The sequence below is a fragment of the Anomaloglossus baeobatrachus genome, chromosome 8, assembly GCF_048569485.1.
Source record: "Anomaloglossus baeobatrachus isolate aAnoBae1 chromosome 8, aAnoBae1.hap1, whole genome shotgun sequence".
NCBI classification, from domain to species: Eukaryota; Metazoa; Chordata; class Amphibia; order Anura; family Aromobatidae; genus Anomaloglossus; species Anomaloglossus baeobatrachus.
The window spans coordinates 161318158-161340046 of NC_134360.1; the positions used below are offsets into that span (position 1 = coordinate 161318158).

Genomic DNA, 21889 nt, shown 5'->3' on the forward strand with positions numbered 1-21889 from the left:
GGGGCGGGGCCATGGCGAGCCCAGCGGCCAATCAGCTTTGTGTCACCGTAAGGACACAATTTTGGAGCATGACAGACAGACAGACAGATAGACAGACAGACAGACAGACAGACAGACAGAATAAGGCAATTATATATATAGATTGTGCACTTTAGCGTTGGAATTTTTTTAGAAGACAAAATTTACTTTTTTACCAACCTTGCATGATTACTTCTTCCGATATTTACCGTCTAAAAATAGGACACTTATTCACCGGTTTGGATAGGAATAATCATTTAAACATTTAAGATCAGAGAAGTCCACTAACCACGAGTTGTGCCCTGAATTTTTATTCAATTTTTTTCTACATTTTCCTATCATTCTCTAATGACGACCTTAAACACACTTTTCCTTTTGTGTCATTCATGATAAAATATATTTCTTGAACTGAGGAGTAAACATATCAATGTTATTAGGTCAGTGAACTGATTATGCCATATAATCAGTAAATACACGTGGCGGGGTGACCTCCCACTGAAAGATATACTGACATTATGGTACATCTGTTTTGAAAGCAGCTTTCAACACATTTACCCTCCACATTGAAGTCTTGTTGGTCACTTCTGAAGAAAGATACTTCTTTAATCGTTCTTGCTCCAGCTGCCTCCAGCTCAGATATATATTTAGCATTACACAGCTCTGAATTATCTGTAAAGATTAAAGAAACAATTGGGCAAGTGTGTAAAGGGATCTCCTGTCTGGAGTCGGAGGGCTGTCCTCAAGTCTGATGAACATGCCGTTTGCCTCCTTACACTGTGCGAATTGTCATACAAATTGTCTCGGAAGACCGTTTTATGTCCGCTCATTATTGAATTACAGCCACCAGAATAAAATAAATCTTTGGCTCTTTTGACACTTGAGTATTTTTGGACTTTCTGCTTACTTAGTAACGCGACTTGGTGGAAACAGAACTTTCTGCAGCCAATCTGATCTGAGGGATATTCTTCAAAATGAAGAGAACTTCTGGTCAGGTTGTATCTTGACGAGCGTCAATACATAACGAGAGTAGGAGAATCTTTATCATTAATGAAGCCCTAAAGCTGGTGTCACACATAACGACGACGACAACGACGTCGCTGCTACGTCACCATTTTCTGTGACGTTGCAGCGACGTCCCGTCGCTGTCGCTGTGTGTGACATCCAGCAACGACCTGGCCCCTGCTGTGAGGTCGCCGGTCGTTGCTAAATGTCCAGCTTCATTTTTTGGTCGTCACTCTCCCGCTGTGACACACACATCGCTGTGTGTGACAGCGAGAGAGCGACGAAATGAAGCGATCAGGAGCCGGCACTGGCAGCTGCGGTGAGCTGTAACCAGCGTAAACATCGGGTAACCAAGGGAAGACCTTTCCCTGGTTACCCGATGTTTACGCTGGTTACCAGCCTCCGCTCTTGCTGCCAGTGCCGGCTCCTGCACTGTGACATGTGGCTGCAGTACGCATCGGGTAATTAACCCGATGTGTGCTGCAGGAGAGCAAGGAGCCAGCGCTAAGCGCGGCTCCCTGCTCTCTGAACTGTGACATGTAGCTGCAGCACACATCGGGTTAATTAACCCGATGTGTGCTGCAGGAGAGCAAGGAGCCAGCACTAAGCGCGGCTCCCTGCTCTCTGCACATGTAGCACAGCGACCTTATGATCGCTGCTTCTGCTGTGTTTGACAGCTAAGCAGCGATCATAACAGCGACTTACAAGGTCGCTGTTACGTCACCGAAAATGGTGACGTAACAGCGACGTCGTTGTCGCTGTCGTTTAGTGTGACACCAGCTTAACTGAGGGTCAGTCTTTACACCCAGAATAAGAGGGTAGTAATGTGTAACTCCAAATTGGAGAGATACTGTAGTGATACCAAGTGCATCTTAGAATGAATAAGGTCCTACTAATATATTTATATATTCCTATTACAGATAGAGTTCATGCACACTGCCCTTTTGTAGAGCCGTAATAGGGCTGCCATTAAGATCCCTGACTTCTCTAATGTAGTTTCATGGATTCTACGTTTACTATAAGGGAACAATGAAATACATTTTCAATATTTTCCAATTTTTGGTAGAGCCCTTCCACATAGCCGCTGGGTTCAGACCAATCATCATACAAAGCAAGTGAGCTACTGTCTATGCAAAAAGTGGACATGAGCTACAATATCGTAAGTGTTAGCAAACAGAGTTCCGTACGGCTCATAATGGAAATAGATGGCCAAAAAGGTAACAATTGTTAACCTAAATTAGACCACCTCATAATTACACTCAGAGATATTAGCAAAACAAGAAGAAAAAGAGTGCTTTGTATATGTTATAAAAATAGATTTTTATTAAATATGTAAAAAAATTCCAAAAATGGTTAGACAAATCACAAAACATGTTCATATCATAAAATTACACATAAAAATTCAAGGATATGGTGGGAAAAGTTGAGAAACTGCACAGAAAGCTAATAGCAAGGCACCAGATATCCACTCATTTAGAAAGATAAGTAAAACAGGTGTTTAAACATGCTGGCTACAATGTGAATCCTGTTCCCGGGTGCCAGAAGGGTATACCAGGCAGTAAATCAAACCAAAATGGTACAGAGATTCCAAAAAGAGTTACAAAATATTACAATAGATCAACACATACTTATCTAAAGTGCCAAGTGCAACCTCACAGATTAAGGATACCAAAGGAAAGACCCCCAATGACCATTTCGCTAATGCTTAATCATGGGGAAGTGCAGTACTGATCTGCCAGGACCTTTTTATCCTCCCTCTCACGATCACATGACCATTAAGGCTCAAGTTCCATAGGATACAAGCGGCGCATGTGCACTTGCGTTGCGCTTCCCAAACTACCACAGCAATTTCAGGACCTGTGCATCATCATAGGGAACTCCAGCATGTTTCCGGAAGATCATCTGGAAAAATACTCAAGTTCCCCATTGGCTTCCATTATACTCGGTACATTAGTCGAACCCATCTGAGTATCCGACTGATTGTTACCAGTTCCGAACACCCGAGCATGGTAGTGTCCACTTATCACTAGTTTTGTCCTGTTGAACCCACTTTAAACTGCACAATCTAAGCACTGTTTCTAGAAAGATCTCTGAGTAAGATGAGCATGAGGTACAACTTGCATTTTATGACTAGTGAGGGAACTGAGAACTGTAGTATGTTTCCCTATATCTAGTATTAGGACATGAATAAAAGGATCTGACCATATATTATTTTATATAGTATTATTATATTATTTCTCTTTACTTGACATAATTGTACATTTTTAAGGGGTTAATGGTGATAGAGCTAATGAGTGACTGATGTTGTATTGTCACCAGAAGACAGCTGCCTGGGCAGTGGTGACAGCGTGTGACAGAGTGCAGTCATATCTCAAGAGAGCGCGTTCTGCAGTATAGGCTCACCTCCCGTTATCACGACCCTTTCCAGATGCTCCCCACCGCCTCCTGGTTCTCCATCGTTTGGCAATCAGCCCTAACGAGCTCTCTAGGGAGCTCTCAGGCCTCACGACTAGCCATATTTAGTGGGGTTAAATGAACTCAGCTAGCCAAGGCCCTGCATCCCATCACAGGCCCAATTATCCATGTTCTGTAGCCAAAAGAATCCATACAGCCTTTCTCAGATATTACATAGTTCTTAGACTTTACAGCCTCATGCCAGTATTTCATGGATGTCTTTAAAGCAATATCATATTTATCATTGCAAATTATGTCATGACTCTTAATTATTAATTCAATAAAATATATATCTGTATGGTAATGAATCTCTGTTAATATGTGTCTTTTTGCCTCTTTTCAGTTGACTGCTTGTGTTCATGCATCTGCCTCTCTGCTGTACCCCATGTATTGGCAGCACATTTACATCCCTGTCCTTCCTCCACATCTTCTAGACTACTGTTGGTGAGTGCTTTCGTACGTTTCATTACCAACTTCTATCTTTTATGTCTTGTAATACTCATGTTATATCCAACACCTAATCTCTGTTGGAGAGTCCTCGTATAGCGGAAGCTGAGTCACAGAAGCCTTTTCGTGACTTCTGTGTCCTCTGTAAGCCATAGATCATTTATTTTCCCATGTTAGTGTTCGTGGTAGATTACTCTACAATTACAATAGATTACAAGAGACTCTGCATCACCAAGTAGGTGCTCAGGAGAAAAGTAGAACCGAATTAAAAAGAGGAACTCCGGCACTCATGAACCCCAGTAAAGAAAAAACAAAGATAATGATGTATTCTTATTCTTCATTAGTAGGATAAGTGGTAAATACTGCGGACAATTTACCACTTATCCTACTAATAAAGAATAAGAATACATCATTATCTTTGCTTTTTCTTTACTGGGGTTCATTAGAGCCGGAGTTCCTCTTTTTTATTTTACTCTACAATTATTCCCATCATTTAATATAATGATATATAACCTATGTCATACTGTTATTATAATCAGGCCGGTCTGGTCTTTAGGATACTTTTGACCGGTGAAGGATAAGCCCTTCAGTTTTCCCCAGGACACCAGCGATCCCCCTCAGCCATTCTGCTGAAAAGTGTACCAGCTTCATTCGAATTCATTAAAAAAGGTGCCACACAGTAAACTAAGGGGTGCTTCACACACAGCGAGCTCGCTGCCGAGATCGCTGCTGAGTCACGTTTTTTGTGACGCAGCAGTGACCTCATTAGCGATCTCGCTGTGTGTGACACTGAGCAGCGATCTGGCCCCTGCTGCGAGATCGCTGCTCGTTACACACAGCCCTGGTTCGTTTTCTTCAAAGGCGCTCTCCCACTGTGACACACAGATCGCTGTGTGTGACAGCGAGAGAGCGACGAAATGAAGCGAGCAGGGAGCAGGAGCCGGCATCTGGCAGCTGCGGTAAGCTGTAACCAAGATAAACATCGGGTAACCAAGGTGGTTACCCGATATTTACCTTAGTTACCAGCCTCCGCAGCTCTCACGCTGCCTGTGCTGCCGGCTCCGGCTCTCTGCACATGTAGCTGCATTACACATCGGGTTAATTAACCCGATGTGTACTGTAGCTAGGAGAGCAAAGCTAAGCGGTGTGCGCTGGTAACTAATGTAAACATCGGGTAACCATACCCAATGTTTACCTTAGTTACCAGTGTCCGCAGCTTCCAGACGCCGGCTCTGTGCAAGTGCAGCGTCGCTTGCACGTCGCTGCTGCCTGGGGGCTGTTCACTGGTCGCTGGTGAGATCTGCCTGTTTGACAGCTCACCAGCGACCATGTAGCGATGCAGCAGCGATCCTGACCAGGTCAGATCGCTGGTCGGATCGCTGCTGCATCGCTAAAGTGTGAAGGTACCCTTACTCTGAAGCCCCTTAATTCTGGATTCATGGAGCTTAATGCCCAGCAATTAAGGGATGTCATAATGTGCCATTACTTGTAACAGGGAAAGCAACTTTTAAGAATAAACAGTATTTCAAAGAGAGTGGGTTAAATGGTTCCCTACAACTTGACGTGCGCTCCATATGGGTTGAACTTTAGCTGGCGCTAAATCTAGCATTACATGGGCTCTTATGATTGACTTGCGATGATACTTTTCAGAGGAATTACAGTTAGCATTATTAAGGGGGTACTGTGGCTGATTTTTTTTTTCCACGATAACAATAGGTGGCTTTCTTTGGTCAAATCCGCTTGAGTTTCCAACACAGTTTGTCTTCCTCCTGTCTTCTAAAGTTATTGCTATTGAAGCCCTAACAGTCAGAACATGTTAGTAATCCTTAAGTAGGCATTAACAGAGAAGAGGATATGAAATATATCACTACTTACGTCAAAGCTACTGCCCTCCAACAATATGTGCCTCACTGACAAGTGAGGGCACCTTACCATTCACAGCCATTGGGGAAGCTCTGCTTTAAAGCATAATAATGTGCATTGCTGTTTAAAATCCGGTAGGCCGTTTATGGTCCTGTGACAACTGATGTCATTTCATCCCACACAACAGCACACGACACAACAGTATCACCTGCAGAATTATGGAAAACGTGGGGGATATTTCTACCATCTCTATGGAATCCTTATGAAGATTGATTGTGGACTTCCCTTAAGTAGCTCCGTATTGAGGAAGATATATTTTAGGAATTTCTGCTCTTTATGATTACCATCATGACCATAATGGTGCGGCAAAAAGTCTTGTGAAAATATTCTATTCTTGTTTTTATGCCATAGTTTTGTCCTCAGTTGTCACCTTGATCTAGTGTAGAAACAATCCTAGGAATATTGGGCTTGAACGGTTTATGAGTGCTGTTCCCATTTCAACCCGCAATGCATTGTAAATATATTTTTTGTTATGCTTCCAGTGCATCTAAAGTGAAAAATCATGGTCTGCTCATGTTACATTGACATCCATCTGTCCCCTACTTCATACTGCGATTCTTTGGTTTGTTAGCAGGAAGTCGAGATGAGTGGCATTGTACCTGCAGCAAGACTGTAGGGGTTGTTTGTAGTCCAATGCTTTGGAGACATGTAGTAGTTCTGGACCCAAAATTATTTAGGACTAGCTGTAGTACCCGGGCGTTGCCCGGGATAGTAACTGTCTCTCTGTCTCTCTCCGAGTTGCTGTCTCTTTCGCTGTCTGTCTCTGTCTGTATTTGTATCAGTCTGTCTCTATCACTGTGTCTGTCTCTATGTGTGTGTCTGTCTGTCTCTCTCTTTCCCCGTCTCTCTCTTTCCCCGTCTGTTTTTGGCTGTCTCTTTGCCCGGCTGTCTCTTTGCCCGGCTATCTCTTTTCCAGGGCTGTCTCTTTTCCAGGGCTGTTTCTTTGCCCGGCTGTCTCTTCCTGTCTCTTTCCACGTCTGTTTCTCTCTATCTGTCTGTCTTTTTCCGTCTCTCTATCCGTCTCCCCACTGACATCTTATTACCTCACACATAAGCTTCTTATACTAACAGTTTATTTTGTTTTTATAGCAACCACTGACAGTTGCTATTAATAGCCTGTAGCTTCCACCTCTATTCAGTTTAATGGAGGCACGATTTTGGAGAGTAACTGTAAAGCGCGGGGGTTACATTTTCCCGTCAAAACACGGTCTAAAACATAGTCTACGACGTTCCCTGGGTCACATGGAGCGTCTGTGCAAAATTTCGTGATTGTAAGTGCGACGGTGCAAATTCCTTTAGCGGACACACACACACACGCACACACACACGCACGCACACACACACACACACACACACACACACAGTATATACATACACTGAGCTTAATATATTAGATTTTTAAGTGTTTTAGCTTTATTTTCCAGTACATTGAGAAATTAAAAAATGTCTTTCTAAAGCTGGAGTTATTTGCGTCTCACCTTTTCTTAACAATTGCTTGGAAAATTGAAGTTTTCTTTTACCCCTTACACATTACAAAATAATTTGGCTTTAGTTTGGATGTACTTTTGAAAGTTATTATATTTTTGGTCGTATTTTAAAATCTATTTCTGAAGATTGACCATTTAGTTGTGTCCATATTGCAGGGTTCTTGATGTGTTTTTTTGTTGTTGCTATAAAGAACTATGTAGCAGGCTATGTAGCAGGCTATGTAGCAGGCTATTCTATTATATACAAAAAAAAGCCCAAACACCAGATATATCCTCAATGTGAGCTGAATCTCATGAGTTGTATAGTAGGAGCGTTTTTCTTTGACTCCTATTACTGAGCATGGCCCTGATATCTCAATGATGTGTCATACGACAGTAATTTTCAATCAAGCCACAAGGAAAAAAATGTGCAACTTTTTCTTACATGGCCATTTTATAGCTGTGATTTTGTGTTAAACAAAACCCAAAACATTGGTCAAATAACAGATGTCACATGCGACTTTCATTGAAGTCTTTGGCATATGAGCAGCAATGACAGAATATCTAGCACATTTGGAAACATTTGATGTATTCCTGGTAAGTCTTAGGTTGCAATTTGATCCATAAGAAATCATTAGATGCAATATCACAATGTGATGCCAGAACCTTAAGGCCCAGTCACACACAGAGATACCGTATTTTTCGCTTTATAAGACGCACCTGATTATAAGACGTACCCCAAATTTGGTGAAGGAAAAGAGATTTTTTTTTTTTTAATGTTAAATGGGGTCCATCTTATAATGCCAGTGTCCGTCTAACAAATCATATAGGGTATATGTCCCTCATAGCCCCCCATCCTAAAATTAGCCCCCCTTAATCTGGATATGGCCCCCTTATATTGAATATAGCCCCCTTGTGCTGGGACACGTCCCCCTGTGCTGCCCATGGCCCCTATAGATGGCACACCTCCCCTGTGTTTGATATGGCCCCCATGTGTGCTGCCCATGGCCCCTATAGATGGCACACCTCCCCTGTGTTAGATATGGCCCCCATGTGTGCTGCCCATGGCCCCTATAGATGGCACATCTCCCCTGTGTTAGATATGCCCCCCATGTGTGCTGCCCATGGCCCCTATAGATGGCACATCTCCCCTGTGTTAGATATGCCCCCATGCTCCTGCCCCTAATAAAATAAAACACTCTTTCCTTACCTTCTCAGCACTGTCTCCCTCCTTACAGTTGAGCTCCGGCTTCCTTACTTCCTGGTTCTAGCAGATCTGTGGTTGCAGTGAAATTATGGACATATTGTTCCATTTGTACACAACCACAAACCTGGCACTGATTGTCCACAACAATTTCACTGCAACCACAGATCTGCCACAGATTTATCTGTGTGTGTGACAGGCCCTTTAGTGTTGAACGTCACTTCACCCTAGCCAGAATGTTCCTCATTGAAGTTATTTATTTCCTGTAGAAGGAAACCTGTCATTTGATATATGCTGCCCAAACCAAGAGTAGCATGAATCAGATTCTGGCTGCACAATTTATCTTTCAAATGTTCTGATATTACAGAAAAAATATACTTTAAAGATCCCATTGTTAGAGACCTGTCAATCACTTCTAGCATCTCTGGGAAAACCCATCTGGGGACAGCGGTGGACTGGTCATATCTTCGGCTATGGTACCTTTCTGTAAATATATTTTCTCTGAAATGCTAGAGAAAACGGTCTATTCTACTTGGGTAAAAAGGCAAACAAGTGGGGATACAGGAAATCAAGCAGTATATGACCATCATGTATGTTAGCTGACATGTCATCCGTAACTTTAGATGTAGATTTACATACGGAACCATAATACACATTAGCCCTATAGAGAGTACATCAGCAGATTTCTCCTAATTAAATAACCGTGCTGGGTCATCCTCCAGAAAACATACAAAAACAACTTTTGTTGTCAGTGAGGAACTTACTGTAGCTCTTAAAATGATCCTTAAATCTGTATGCAAAATATGGCCCAAAGTGCCCAGTGGCCACAATTTGGAGATGTTGAGAAAAACCTCCACAATACTATCCCCTTTTGTATATATTGATGGTTCCAGTGCAGTCCGACCTCATTGTGCTGAGAACTGGAATCCATGGGTGCACTGTTCGTTTGTGGGGTGGTGCATGCACATTAAACACCTGTCTGCAAACTACTCATGTCCTGGGAACAAATGGCACATTGGGGGGTTTCATCCTGTTGAACAATTTTTTTCCATTATTATTATTTTCTTTATTGCTTTTACTTTTAATTTATTGGCGTGCCTCATGCTATACTTATTTTGGTGATGCAGAACTCTATGTAATGTCTACAAATACTGGAATATACAAGCTTGGAGAATAAAAGAGAGAAAGCAAGGGTACATGAGAAAGATCTGCTTGTGACAAGATCACTTTATGCTTCTGAGGCCTTGTATACATCAATCGAATTATTAGCTTCACCATAAGATAATTACTACAGTATTTCAGGGTGGTCTATGACGTGCGGGTGTTCTGTTTTACCCACAAAAATTAATTTGTTGTTGCTGCATTTTTGGTAATTACTCTTGCACAGAGATGAATTGTTCTGAAGGGTTCTGAAAGCTGCAGTTCTCTACAGAACTGTCTTGTATGTCATCAAAATGACTTAATTTGGACGAATCAGCATCTAACGAGTTTGAATCGGCCTCTTTTTCATGACTTATTCTCCCTCTAATTAAGTTTGGGACATTCCAGTGACAGTTAGAAAATAAGATTTTGGCGGTGCCGTGTGAAGACACAACATGGTCTGTCTCTACGCGCACAGAGGAGGCCTTTACCGTCTTCTACAGCTTCAAATGTTTTATTCCAGAACACACAGTTATCAAAGGAAGCAGTGACTGTGTCTTCCCCACTAAAAACTAATCTTTCTGATGTCCCTATGAAACTAAAAATAATTGCCTATATATACCAAGTGGCATGCTCAATGTAAGGGTTCACACAAAGCATATAGCCAGGGAATAAGGCTGTATAATTTGGAGATGTCTCATTTATGGATGATACAATATTGCTTTAGCTAAGTCTGAAAAAGCATATGATCTCACGTTCCCTGCAATCAGCATTTTTCTTTGCAAAATTGTTTCTCCTACAACTCCAATGGCCCGCTTCAACATTTGTGGGGGGTTTTGAGCCATGTTTTATTTTTTTCTCTCTTTTTAGTTAATATTTTTGCGCCAAATGCTCCATAATAACTGGTTCATTGATTTTTTTTGTAAAATTGGAAATGCTCTTTATTTTTGTCATTAGCATATTGTGCAACTACTTAAATAAGTGGTTCACTACAATGTATAGTGGCCACATCGATTGATTTAAAGCTGAGAAAGAAGACTTTTTCCAAATACCGTCTGTTGTCAATTCTGCCTGTGAGCGGCTCTTTTGCTGCCTGTTTATTCTCATCACGTGACCCGGGCTGCAGCAGCCTCTGATGTCCGGGGATGTCACATCAACTTCCGGAATTGGAAGTTGACCCAAAATCCCCGAGGCGGGACCCAGTCTCCCTGAGTGACTGGGCAATGGGTGGAGTTTCACCGCTCGTCACAGCCCAGCATCGCTTCTGCTTGTGGCGCTCTGTTAATGAAAGCAGTGAAAGAGAGAGCTGGCGCAATGCTGGGCTGTGACGTGCTGTGAAATGCCACCCATAGCCCAGTCACTCCGCAGATTGGGTCACGTGATGTTGAGTCAACTTCCAGTTCTGAATATCAGAGGCCGCTGAAGCCCAAGTCACGTGATTGGAACTGAGCAGACAGCAATAGGCGCCGCTCACAGGTAGAATTGGAAGCAGAAGGTATTTGGAAAAATCCTTCTTTCTCAGCTTTAAATTGATGTGGCCACTATACATTGTAGTGTACCACGTCTTCAACCTCAAAAAGTGGCATGTTTTGCTAAAATGTAGCAAAAATTTCAGACGTACATAAAATCATTCCAGGGGTGGAGTAGGGACTGGAGTACATTTGTGCAATTTCTTTTTTACTTTTTCAAAAGTTATAATTGATAAATTAGACAAAAGCATCTGAAAACTCCAAACCACACCTACAAAAAAAATAAAAAAAGAAGCAAAAAGAGGTAATCCAATATTATATGTTTATTTATAAATGACAGAAGTTAAAAGAAGAATGAGGTGCCAAGTAAAAGCACCAAAAACTAGACAAAAAAATGCAATAATGACCTGGGCTTCAAATGCTAACTTTTATATTTTGTTACTCATTATAGGTTATATCAGCTTCAGGCCACCACTTCTGTAACTCTATGGCTATGTTCACACATTTTATTTTTGCAGCGATTTTGTTTTTTTTCTTTTTTCTTCAAGTAAAACCTGCTTTTTTTTGGCTTTAAAGAAGCTGCTTATAAAAAGCATGTTTTGCTGATTTTATTTTTGGTGGGTTTTTGCTGGGGTTTATACAGTATGTGTCTTTTCCCTATAATACGTTTCATGAAATCAGTGTAAGGCTCTGTGCGCACTGGGAAATGAAATTTCCTTGCATAAATTCCGCATGCTCTCAAAGATTACCGCACCCGCGGTAAAAAACCGCGGGGAAACCGCACCCGAAAACCGCATGCGGTTTGCCGCGGTTTGCTGCGGTTTTACCGCGGTATTGTTCGCGGTATTGCCGCGGTTTTGCCGCGTGCGGGTTTGGATGTGCTTTATTGCATTCAATGCATCAAAAGCACATTGAAGAAAAAAAAAAAAATACATTTAATTCTGGTAGTAGATAAACAGAAGAATAGATAGAGGAATAGATAGATAGACAGACAGAGGGATAGATAGATAGATAGAGGACAGATCGCTGCATTTCCCACGGTCGGCAGTGAGTTCACATTACCGGCCGTGGGAAATGACCGGTAATTACCTCTGCTGTCTGCTGCATTCATTCAGCGCTGTGTCTGTGACAGTCGCGGCTGGATGGAAGCAGCGCAGGACCTGTGGATTATGCCGGAGCTGTGTGGATTACGCTGGAGCTTTGTTTGGGGGGGGTTAATAAAATGGTGAACGAGGCTTGTTGGTTTTATTTAAAATAAAGGATTTTTCGGTGTCTGTGTTTTTTTCACTTTACTTACGGGTTGATCATGTCAGCTGTCACATAGACGCTGCCATGATCAAGCCTGGGGTTAATGGCGGTGGTCCCCCATCACCATTAACCCCTTGTATTACCTTGCCACCACTGCTACACGGTGGCAAGAAGAGCCGAGGACACTCCGGTAGTGCCGCATATATGTATGCGACAGTGCCGGGGCAGCTGCGGCTGATATTCTCAGCTGCCGGAGGGGGAGTGAGGCGGGGGGACATTAACCCTGCCCCTCTCCCTCCCCAGCCTGAGGATACCGGGCCGCCGCTGTGTGCTTACCTCGGCTGGAAGGTAAATATGCAGCGGAGCCCACGTGCTTTTTTTTCTATATTTCCGTTTTCTTTCTATGTGTGTTCTATGTGTCTGTGTCTGTGTTCTGTGTCAGTGATGTCTGTGTGTGTGTTCTATGTCTGTGATGTGTTTGTGTTTACTCTGCACGGCTTCCTCTTCCTGTAATGACATCACTTCCCTGCAAAACCGCAGACAAGCGATGCACATTACCGGAGGTAAACCGCGAAATACCGCAGGGAATAACGCAGGAAAACGCAGTGAACCGCACAGAATTTGCTGCCTGCGTTATTCCCTGCGGGATTTCATGATTAACATTGAGTCAATGGAGTGAAATCCCGCAGCGATGTGCGGAAAAGAAGTGACTTGCACTTGTTTTTGCTGCGGGAATCCCGCATCAAAACATGCAGCTGTCAAATTCCGCCTAGTGCGCACAGGATTTTTTTTCTCCATAGGATTTGCTGGTGATTCACTGCAGAGATGTTATGAACATTTTCTGCAGCGAAACATGCAGCAAATCCGCGGAAAATCCGCGGCAAAATCCGGTAAGTGCGCACATAGCCTTATTCCCCAAAAACGCAGCAAAAAAATACATGGTTGCATTTTTGCAGCATTTTTGCACTTTTTCATTGCTTTCTATGGTTGAAAAAGAACTGAAATGCTGCAGATTTAAAAATTTCTGCAGTCTTCCTTTTCAGTCAGGAAGAAACTGGTGTGTGCTTGAGATCTGAAATCTTATAGCTTTTACTGGTACTATAAAAAGTAGTTTTTAATTTGCATAGCAAAAGCTGAAAACAGTGCTGCAGAAATGCAACGTATGAACATAGCCTTAAAGGGAATCTAATCTGTCCCTTAAGCCATCTATATGGCATGTAGGTTATAGAAAGATAAATAAAATGATACCTTGATATCTATAGTCCGATGTTGATCCCAGGGTAAAGAGCTCTTAAAATCTATGGGCCGGACACAGATCTGCATGAGTCTTCCTCTTGCTTATTGTACATGAATGGATAAGTTACTATTATGGAACATGTAACGACTGACACTTTCCTTTCATAATCAGACGCAACTCTGCAGTGAGATCAAAGCTAACAGTACAACAGAAGTGAACTTGGTCTCGTTACACAAATTTATTTGCAGCAGCAGTTCTCCTTTATAGTGCGGAGATGGATGCCTGAGAAGTCTGTGTTCGTGGTCTATGCATGAACACTAGGTGTCCGGTATCAATCCCAAGCTTTACAGTTCGGGTTCACCCACCACTAGTGCTGTCAGCTCTGCTGCAGAGCTATGCCTGATTATAATCAACAAAGTACAGCAGAATTTAATCTTGTCTCATTACAAATACAACAAACATATTACAGTTTTCTAACAATATTGTCAGCTCAGTTGTATTGCACCTCTCCCCCACCCCACAAACATACACTGGATCTACAAATCTTTTTGCAGTGACACAAGCTTCATTTTTCTTGTGCTGTATTGTGTTAGTTCTGATCTCACGCCAGAGCTGTGTGTGATTATAAGAGCAGACTGTCAGTCATTACATGTCTCACACTGATAACACCCCCTTTCATTTATTATTAGCTATGGTAGCAGATTCTCAGGGAGATCTGTGTACAGCCCATACATCTTAACTGCTTATTTTTCATTACTTATTAAGAAAAATGTGAATTTCTCAGGATAAGACATTAGATTGCAGATATCAATGCATCATTTTATTCAGCTTCCTATGACCTACATGCCCATATAGCTGGCTTAGGAGGGCTGATTCTACTGACAGATTCCCTTTAAAGATCAACTAATCATGTGGTCTTCTGAATTCCTCATTTTCCAGAGAAAATTTTGAATTATTCAACATTTATTGAAACCTCTGGGCAACCGTGTAATATACTCATTTTTCTATACATGATGATAAATATGCAACTGTAACGAGCTCTACAGAATAAAACATTTATTTTTATATATTTTGAACAGGATATACAGTTTGATCCAGAAATATCTGGACTGTAACACAAGTTTTAGCATTTTAGCTGTTTACTGAAACATATTCAAGATACAGTTATATAATCAATATGGGCTTAAAGTGCAGACTCTCAGATTTAATTTGAGGGTATCCACGTCCTAATTGGAATAAGGGTTACAGCTCTTTAATATGTAGCTGCCTCTTTTTCAAGGGACTAAAAGTAATTGGACAATTATCTTAAAACCTGTTTAATAGGCTGCATGTGATATTCCCTCATTAATACATCATCATCAATTAAGCAGATAAAAGGTCTGAAGCTGATTCCAGGTGTGGCATTTGCATTTGGAAGCGGCTGCTGTAAACCCACAACATGCGGTCAAAGGACTTCTCAATGGGAGAGAAACAGACCATCATTAGGTTGGAGAAAAAAGAAAAAATCAGCGGGTGAGCAGAAATGTTAGGAGTGGCCAAATCAAGAGTTGGTACATTAAGTACATTGGGCGGCATGGTGGCTCAGTGGTTAGCACTGCAGTCTTGCAGCGCTGGGGTCCTGGGTTCAAATCCCTCCCACAACATCTGCAAGGAGTTTGTATGTTCTCCTCCTCTTTAGCTGGGTTTCCTCTAAAGTATCACAAAGGAGGAAATCCAGTGTTTGGTGATGTCCATGCTTTCCAGACTCCAGGCAGTCATTGCATGTAAAGGACTCTTCAGTAAGTATTAAAAATTAACATTTTATTTATGGTAAAGTAAATTTGTCCAATTACTCTTGAGTCCCTGAAATGAGCAGGCTTTGTATGAAATTGGTTGCAATTCCTAAGCGTTTCACAGTATATTAAACATGAATTAAACTTTTTTCTTAAAATAAAACTACTGTGATACAATTAAAAAAAATAGTGGTCTGCAGAGCTCAAATTACAAAGATTCACTCACTGTCCAAATGTTTCTGGACCTAATTGTATATTCTAAATATTTCACTCATGTACTTTTTATATTTTCTGTCTGCAGCCTGTGGAGGAAGTGTTTAATGAGCTTTACTTGTCTTTGTATTTCAGTGCCCCTATGCCTTATCTAATTGGAGTTCACTTCAGCCTCATAGAGGTAGGTTATCTTTTCGTATTCCATTTTGTTACAAAAAAAGGTGACTTATTTAAATTGTTACTCTTACTTAATCACACAGTCTCTTACATTTAAATATTTGTATATTTATGTATTGAAGATATTACCTTTTTTATAAGAATAGGTTGAGGCCACGTTCAGGGGCTGCCATCTTTAACTCTGAAAAATGGAATTCAGATGTGCAGTCATTGGCCCTGATTCATTAAGCCCGGTATTGTTAACTCCAGTCTTGATGAGGGGGTGTGCTGGAATTACACTTTTTATTCATTAAGAGGAATGGCTGACAATTTGCATGCACCATTGTGTGCGCCTCACATCTTACTCCAGTTGAGGAGTGGAGCAAGTTTTGTGGCGTAAGGAACGCCTCCGCATGCCAAGAATTTAATTAGGGTTGCCATATCCCGTCATGTCCTGTTCCATGAAGATGAGTCCACTTTGTCAGAGCTAGGTAAAAATTACATGGGTCGCCAAAAGTTGCAAAATTTTAGCGCAGCCTCACGTTGCATTAAAATTTTGCAGCTCTTTACTCTAGAATTCTGTTGTAAAAGCTTTGAATTGGGCCCATAGACTTCACTTAGGCAAATCGGACACCAAAACATACAACTTTGGACTCCTTATGATCTTTTTTTCCAATGGTGTCTCTTTTAAGCTGGACACAATAGTATGAGATCTGAACATAGCTTTCTAGCTATACTGGTTTAACATTTTTTTATTTATTTTTTTTTTATAGTAATGTCCTCTATTTTATTCAAGATCCAATACAGAACATAAAAATTCTCCTTATCATTTATATTGATTAGGAGAACCAATAAAACTTCTTACCCATGTGTTCCTTTTTTCTCACTGTTCTCTCTGCAGCAGCCATGTACACAGCTCCGTGCCCAAATGCTTAACACGCAACTTGTCTGTCTCATTCTGAGCAGGAAATCCCCGAATCGTACAAATCAGTTTTCCAGTAGTTGATTTGTATCAATTGCCTATGAATATCACTTACTTATGGATGTCACATATTTATTTATATCAGTAATCTAGAAAAAGGATAAAACGAACAGTTGTTAATACGGTCGCCTAGTCAGAATAGAGTTTTCATATTGTTGGCAACACTTCCCCTCTTTACACACAGCAATGATTTTTAAGTCCCCATCAATAGTGTAGAGTGTCGCGTGGCAGTAGTCGTGGGCGAGGGATTGACTCTTGACGCCACAGCACACTACATGGAAGACAAGGTCTTGGCTGGGTGTTTGGACTTGTAAGATATGGGCCCTATGCTCATGCAGGTTACATGTTGCCGCTGACGTCAGCAGGCCAGGACCAGAGGACGACTCATTTCCACAAGGAAAACACCAATTCATTTTACACAACAGTATTTTATGCAACAGTTCATCTTCATCAACAACTTTATATACTAGATAGCGGGCACATATTTTCCAGCACGCTTCAAGTCTACAGAGCAAATTCAGATACAGTTTCATTTCCCGCTGGGTTATTTTAGTCCCAACACAACCCAACTTAATGCAACAGTCCATTTTGTGATAGTCACTTTCCCTTCCTGCAGCTCCACATCAAATCTCCTCATAGATGAGAGGGGCAGGGGTTTGGCTACAATGGCCAGAGTAGAGCCTTGTGCTTTCAGATAATTCCTATTAATGTCTCCTCTTGTAGACAAGGGGGTTAAGGGGTAGCAAGTAGTGCCAGAGAAGAGCCTTGTATGCTCAGACGATTGAGGAGACTCTGCCTGGGCAAGCTGACCATGCTCACACACCACTCCATCTCTGTCCGTTACCTTTGAGACTTGGAGCATTACTGCAAAATTTCCATCCTTTGGTCCCTTCTGCCTGGGGCTACTAATATCCATTTTGTGTGCTGTTGCATTAGTGAATAGAACTTACAGATGACAGTACAGCCTAATAAATTACCGTATGTCTGGGTTTTGTCCTTGATAACAAATGAGTAATTTTAGGTCTATTTAGTGCATTTTTTAGCATGCATTTTTTTTTTTTTGCTTTTTTCATGTACATTCACGCTTCTACTGTCTAATATAGAAGCTCGTGCCAGAGATATAAATTGTAGTCAGCTTTGGCAGTGCAGCATGGAAGCTTTTCACCAGCTATATATTACATAGAAGTAAAAATGGTTGACCACATACTAAATGCAATAGGATTACTAACTAAAATCCTTTTTCTACAAGACCATGTTTGGCACTGCACTATACTGAAGCCTGGTCTGATGTATTAAGCATAAGCTCATTAATATCTTTTATATTGTAATTGGGATACTTTCTGATAGAAATATGCTTCAATATTTTGCTTTAGAAATCAGAAACATTGAACAGTATTCTGGGGACTGATTGTTGTTTTTTTTTATAGCATAGCATTTAATTAAAACCATTGATACGTCCAAATCTTAATAAAGAAAATTGCTCTAAGGGTGAGACCACATGGTGCTTCTGGCGGCAGGGCCCAAGCTGGGAGGAGTTGCAGCCATGCAGCCAGCCGCACCATGTGGTCTCACCCTAATACTCTAGAATAGTTTTTTTTATCTTGTATTTTTTATTATTTTTCAGAGGGTGAGAAGTAGATCTCTGGACGATGTGGTATTACTAAATGTGGACACAAACTCATTGGAAACTCCTTTTAACGACCTTACAGCTCTACCAAGTGATGTGGTAAGCGTTTCTGTAACCAGTAGGCACTTAGAGGGAATTAACCACCAGGTGTTTTTGCTCTATAAACTAAAGGCAGTGCCATAATGGCGCTAGGAAGCTGATTAAAATGATACTTTTAGCTGATGAATCCAAGTCTTGATTGCAGATTAATCTTTGGCCAAGCACTATAGCTGGCCGCGGGCGCAGTATTATTTTCAAGTTTTTCTCCAATTCTTCAATAAAATGGCACAGGAATCAACACATGCACTTCCTGTGATCTCCGGCGCCATTTTACTGAGGGCATTGTGGAGACGACTATGAATGGCGTGGCGCATGCGCTGATAAAATATATATATAAAAAAAAATTCAATCTGTGCATACATCATCATCGTTCATATTAGTCTTTATAGTGTCTTCAATAAAATGGCGCTGTAGACCGCAGTGCACACATGCTCTGATTCCAAGGGCATTTTATTGAAAACTTGAAAGTAATACTGCTAACGTGCCGCCCATAGTGCAATTTGCAGTGGCAGAGGGGAGAAATTTAAATAGAAGGGAGGCAGGCAGCCAAGGGAGCAATTATTACTGAAGACTCGACCCATCAGGTCTCACACCGTTGCTCAAGTCACTGCACCAATCACGTCATTTTCGGATGTATGGACAACGATTATTCTGCAGTCAATACTCGGCTGTATCAGCTGAAGGTATCATTTTTTTATTTCAGCTTCCTAGCTCCATTATGGCACCACCTTTTAGTTTATAGGGCAAGAACTTGGTAGTTGTCTCCCTATGAAAGGAAACTTTGTTGTCATGACATGTTTGCATGTGTTCTATAGGCTTCACATTCATTATTACAGGATGGTTTCTACATTGCAGTAACTAGTGGCTACTGTTTTCTAACATCAGAAATGTAACTGACATCTAAGCCCAACTCATAGCAGAAAAGAATAAAATGGGAATGTTTTCATGGTTTGTCCTAACTGATGACAAATGTGTGGATTTCCATTGTAATCATTAGTTTCCTGTAAGGCTGCCTGCCCACGATCAGGGTTCACAGCGGTTTGGACGCAGCGTGTTTTCATTGTACAGTACAAGTACAGTGGATGGGATTTTTTAGAAATTCCATGCCCACTGTGCTAGTTTTTCCCGCAGCGAAAACTGACAGGGCTTCCCGAGCCGCAGCTTGTCAATACTTTGCTGTGGAGATGTGTGCGCTCTCCACATAGAGAACACAGCAAGAAACAACAACTGCCTGAGCCCGGATCGTGGGCATGAGCCACTGCAGACTCCTGCGGAGGAGACTCGTGCCCCGCAGGTCAGGACCTGCCACGTCCAGGACACTGTGTATCCTGATCATGTGCACATACCCTAAAGGTTTCATCAGTGTAAAAATATGTACTTACTCATAACTTTTATCAGGATTGCTGTGGTCACAATTCCTTTGGCTATTCATCATCACGAATACTTTCCAGTTGACCAAATTTTAGGCTGCTTTCACACATCCGGTTTGTGCTGAGCGGCACAATCCGGCTCAAAAACCTATGCAACGGATGCGGCGAAAAAAACGGATCGGTTGCATAAGTTTTTCCATGCGGCCCATCCGTTTTTTGACGGATGCAGCTTGATAAGGAGCATGTGCAGTGCAAAAATTGGATCCGGTGGCCGGCGCAAGCGGTTTTTTCGCCACACCAAAAAACGTGCCAGGCAACGTTCCATCCAGCCGCCGCATGGGCTAAATATGCCGCATCCGGCAAAAATCGGACGCAACGCAAGGCCATGTGGCACAATACGGCGCTAATGCAAGTCTATGAGCGAAAAAACGCAACCAGCGGCAATAAAAAAAACTGTTGCGTTTTTTCTGCGGAGCGCCATATTGTGCCGCACGGCAAAAGCCGGATGTGTGAAAGCAGCCTTAGAGAGACTATGCTACAAACTGGGCAACAGTTTATGCAATCCTCACATAAATGTGGCTTTTTGTGGGTATTCCCAGGCTAATAAAGAGGTTAGTAAATATGCAGTAATTTTCTGGTTAAACTCACCAGATTCAAAGTAGGAAGGAAGATCCAGCAATGAATAAGACAAGATTCCAAAAAAAATATTAAAACTTCATGTTTATTGTACAAAAGTTAAAATTGGTAACATGACCATGTCTGAAGAAAAGCAAAAAATCAACGAATTTTTGGTTATAAAGGCCTGAAACCTATGCGTTTCAGCAGAGCCTTAATCATGGTTCAAGCATCATTGTTCCTCTAAAACTAAATATCAGTGGTCGGGATTATGTGATTACCAGATTTGGGGCTTTCAATGTGTACCTTTTTGTTCAGTGGTGCCAAGACCGATTTATAATCTTCAGTACACCTCACTATACATATAGTCCCTGACAGAAGTTCTGTCGCTTATCCATGTTATGTAAATAAAAGCTTATAACCTGACTTTAAATTCATCCATTGGTTTAATAAATTACTCTTTTGAAAGCTGAAACCCTCCCAAATGTCGTTTAGGTTATGAAAATAAAGTTGCTGAAATATTGATTATTTAATGAACACAGAAAGGTCAGATTTTGGCAAGACAAGTTTTGTCACCTTGTCATATAATGCACCCAATCCTAGTTTACATCCTCACCTGTGCTCACTAAATGATCAGTTAATTAGTGGGTGTGTATAAAAAGAAACCCAGTACCCCAGACCTTCAATTGAACTGCAACTTGACCTCTGACAAGATGCTAAAAATCCACCCTGCGACCAAAGCCTTGATTATCAATAGGCTGAAGACCAGATCCACTGCAGAGGTGGCTGGCACCTTTAATGTGTCTCAGCGTCAAGTACAAAGTATTAAAAAAAAGATTTTAAGAGACTAGAGATGTTTTTGACAAGCCCAGATCCGGCAGAACCCGCAAGACAACTGCTCAGGAGGAACATTTGTTGGTTAGAAAATCCAAACCCAGCCCCTCTTCCTCTGCAGTAGAGCTCCAAAAGACCTGGTCACCTCAAGTCCCTGTGTCAACTAGAACAGTTTGTAGGATTTTATCTTGAAATAGCCTCCTTGGTCGAATCAGTGCCCAGAAGCCAGCACTAAACAAAAGGCAATTAAAATACCGTGTGGCATTTGCCAAGTCCCACAGCCTGCTAAACAGATGGACGCTGGAAAAGTGGCAGAAGGTGGATTTCTCTGATGAATCTTCAGTTGAATTACACCACAGCTGCCACAAATACTGCAGGAGACCTACTGGAGCCCATATGGATCCAGAAAACAGTTAAGTTTGGTGGTTGAAAGATCATGTTCTGGGGTTACATTCACTTTGGGGGTGTGCAAAACATTTGCAAGGTGGAAGGCAATATCAATAGCCTAAAACATCAAGAAGTATTAGCTACCTCTTACATTCCCAATCATAATAGGGGTCAAATTCTGAAGCAGGATGGTGCTCCATCTCATAAATCCATCTCTACAACAAAG

General features: G+C 41.6%; 1 protein-coding gene across 8 annotated transcripts in view; it reads left to right on the forward strand.

Moving 5' to 3' along the window:
* DENND1B (DENN domain containing 1B) overlaps window positions 1–21889 on the forward strand; it is a 278308-nt gene that overhangs the window by 182114 nt on the left and 74305 nt on the right. For all 8 annotated transcript variants that reach the window (XM_075322179.1, XM_075322180.1, XM_075322183.1 and 5 more), the window contains 3 exons: window positions 3818–3918; window positions 15729–15774; window positions 18356–18457. In XM_075322179.1, the coding sequence (XP_075178294.1) occupies window positions 3818–3918; window positions 15729–15774; window positions 18356–18457 (249 nt within the window). The remainder of the gene's footprint in view (window positions 1–3817; window positions 3919–15728; window positions 15775–18355; window positions 18458–21889) is intronic.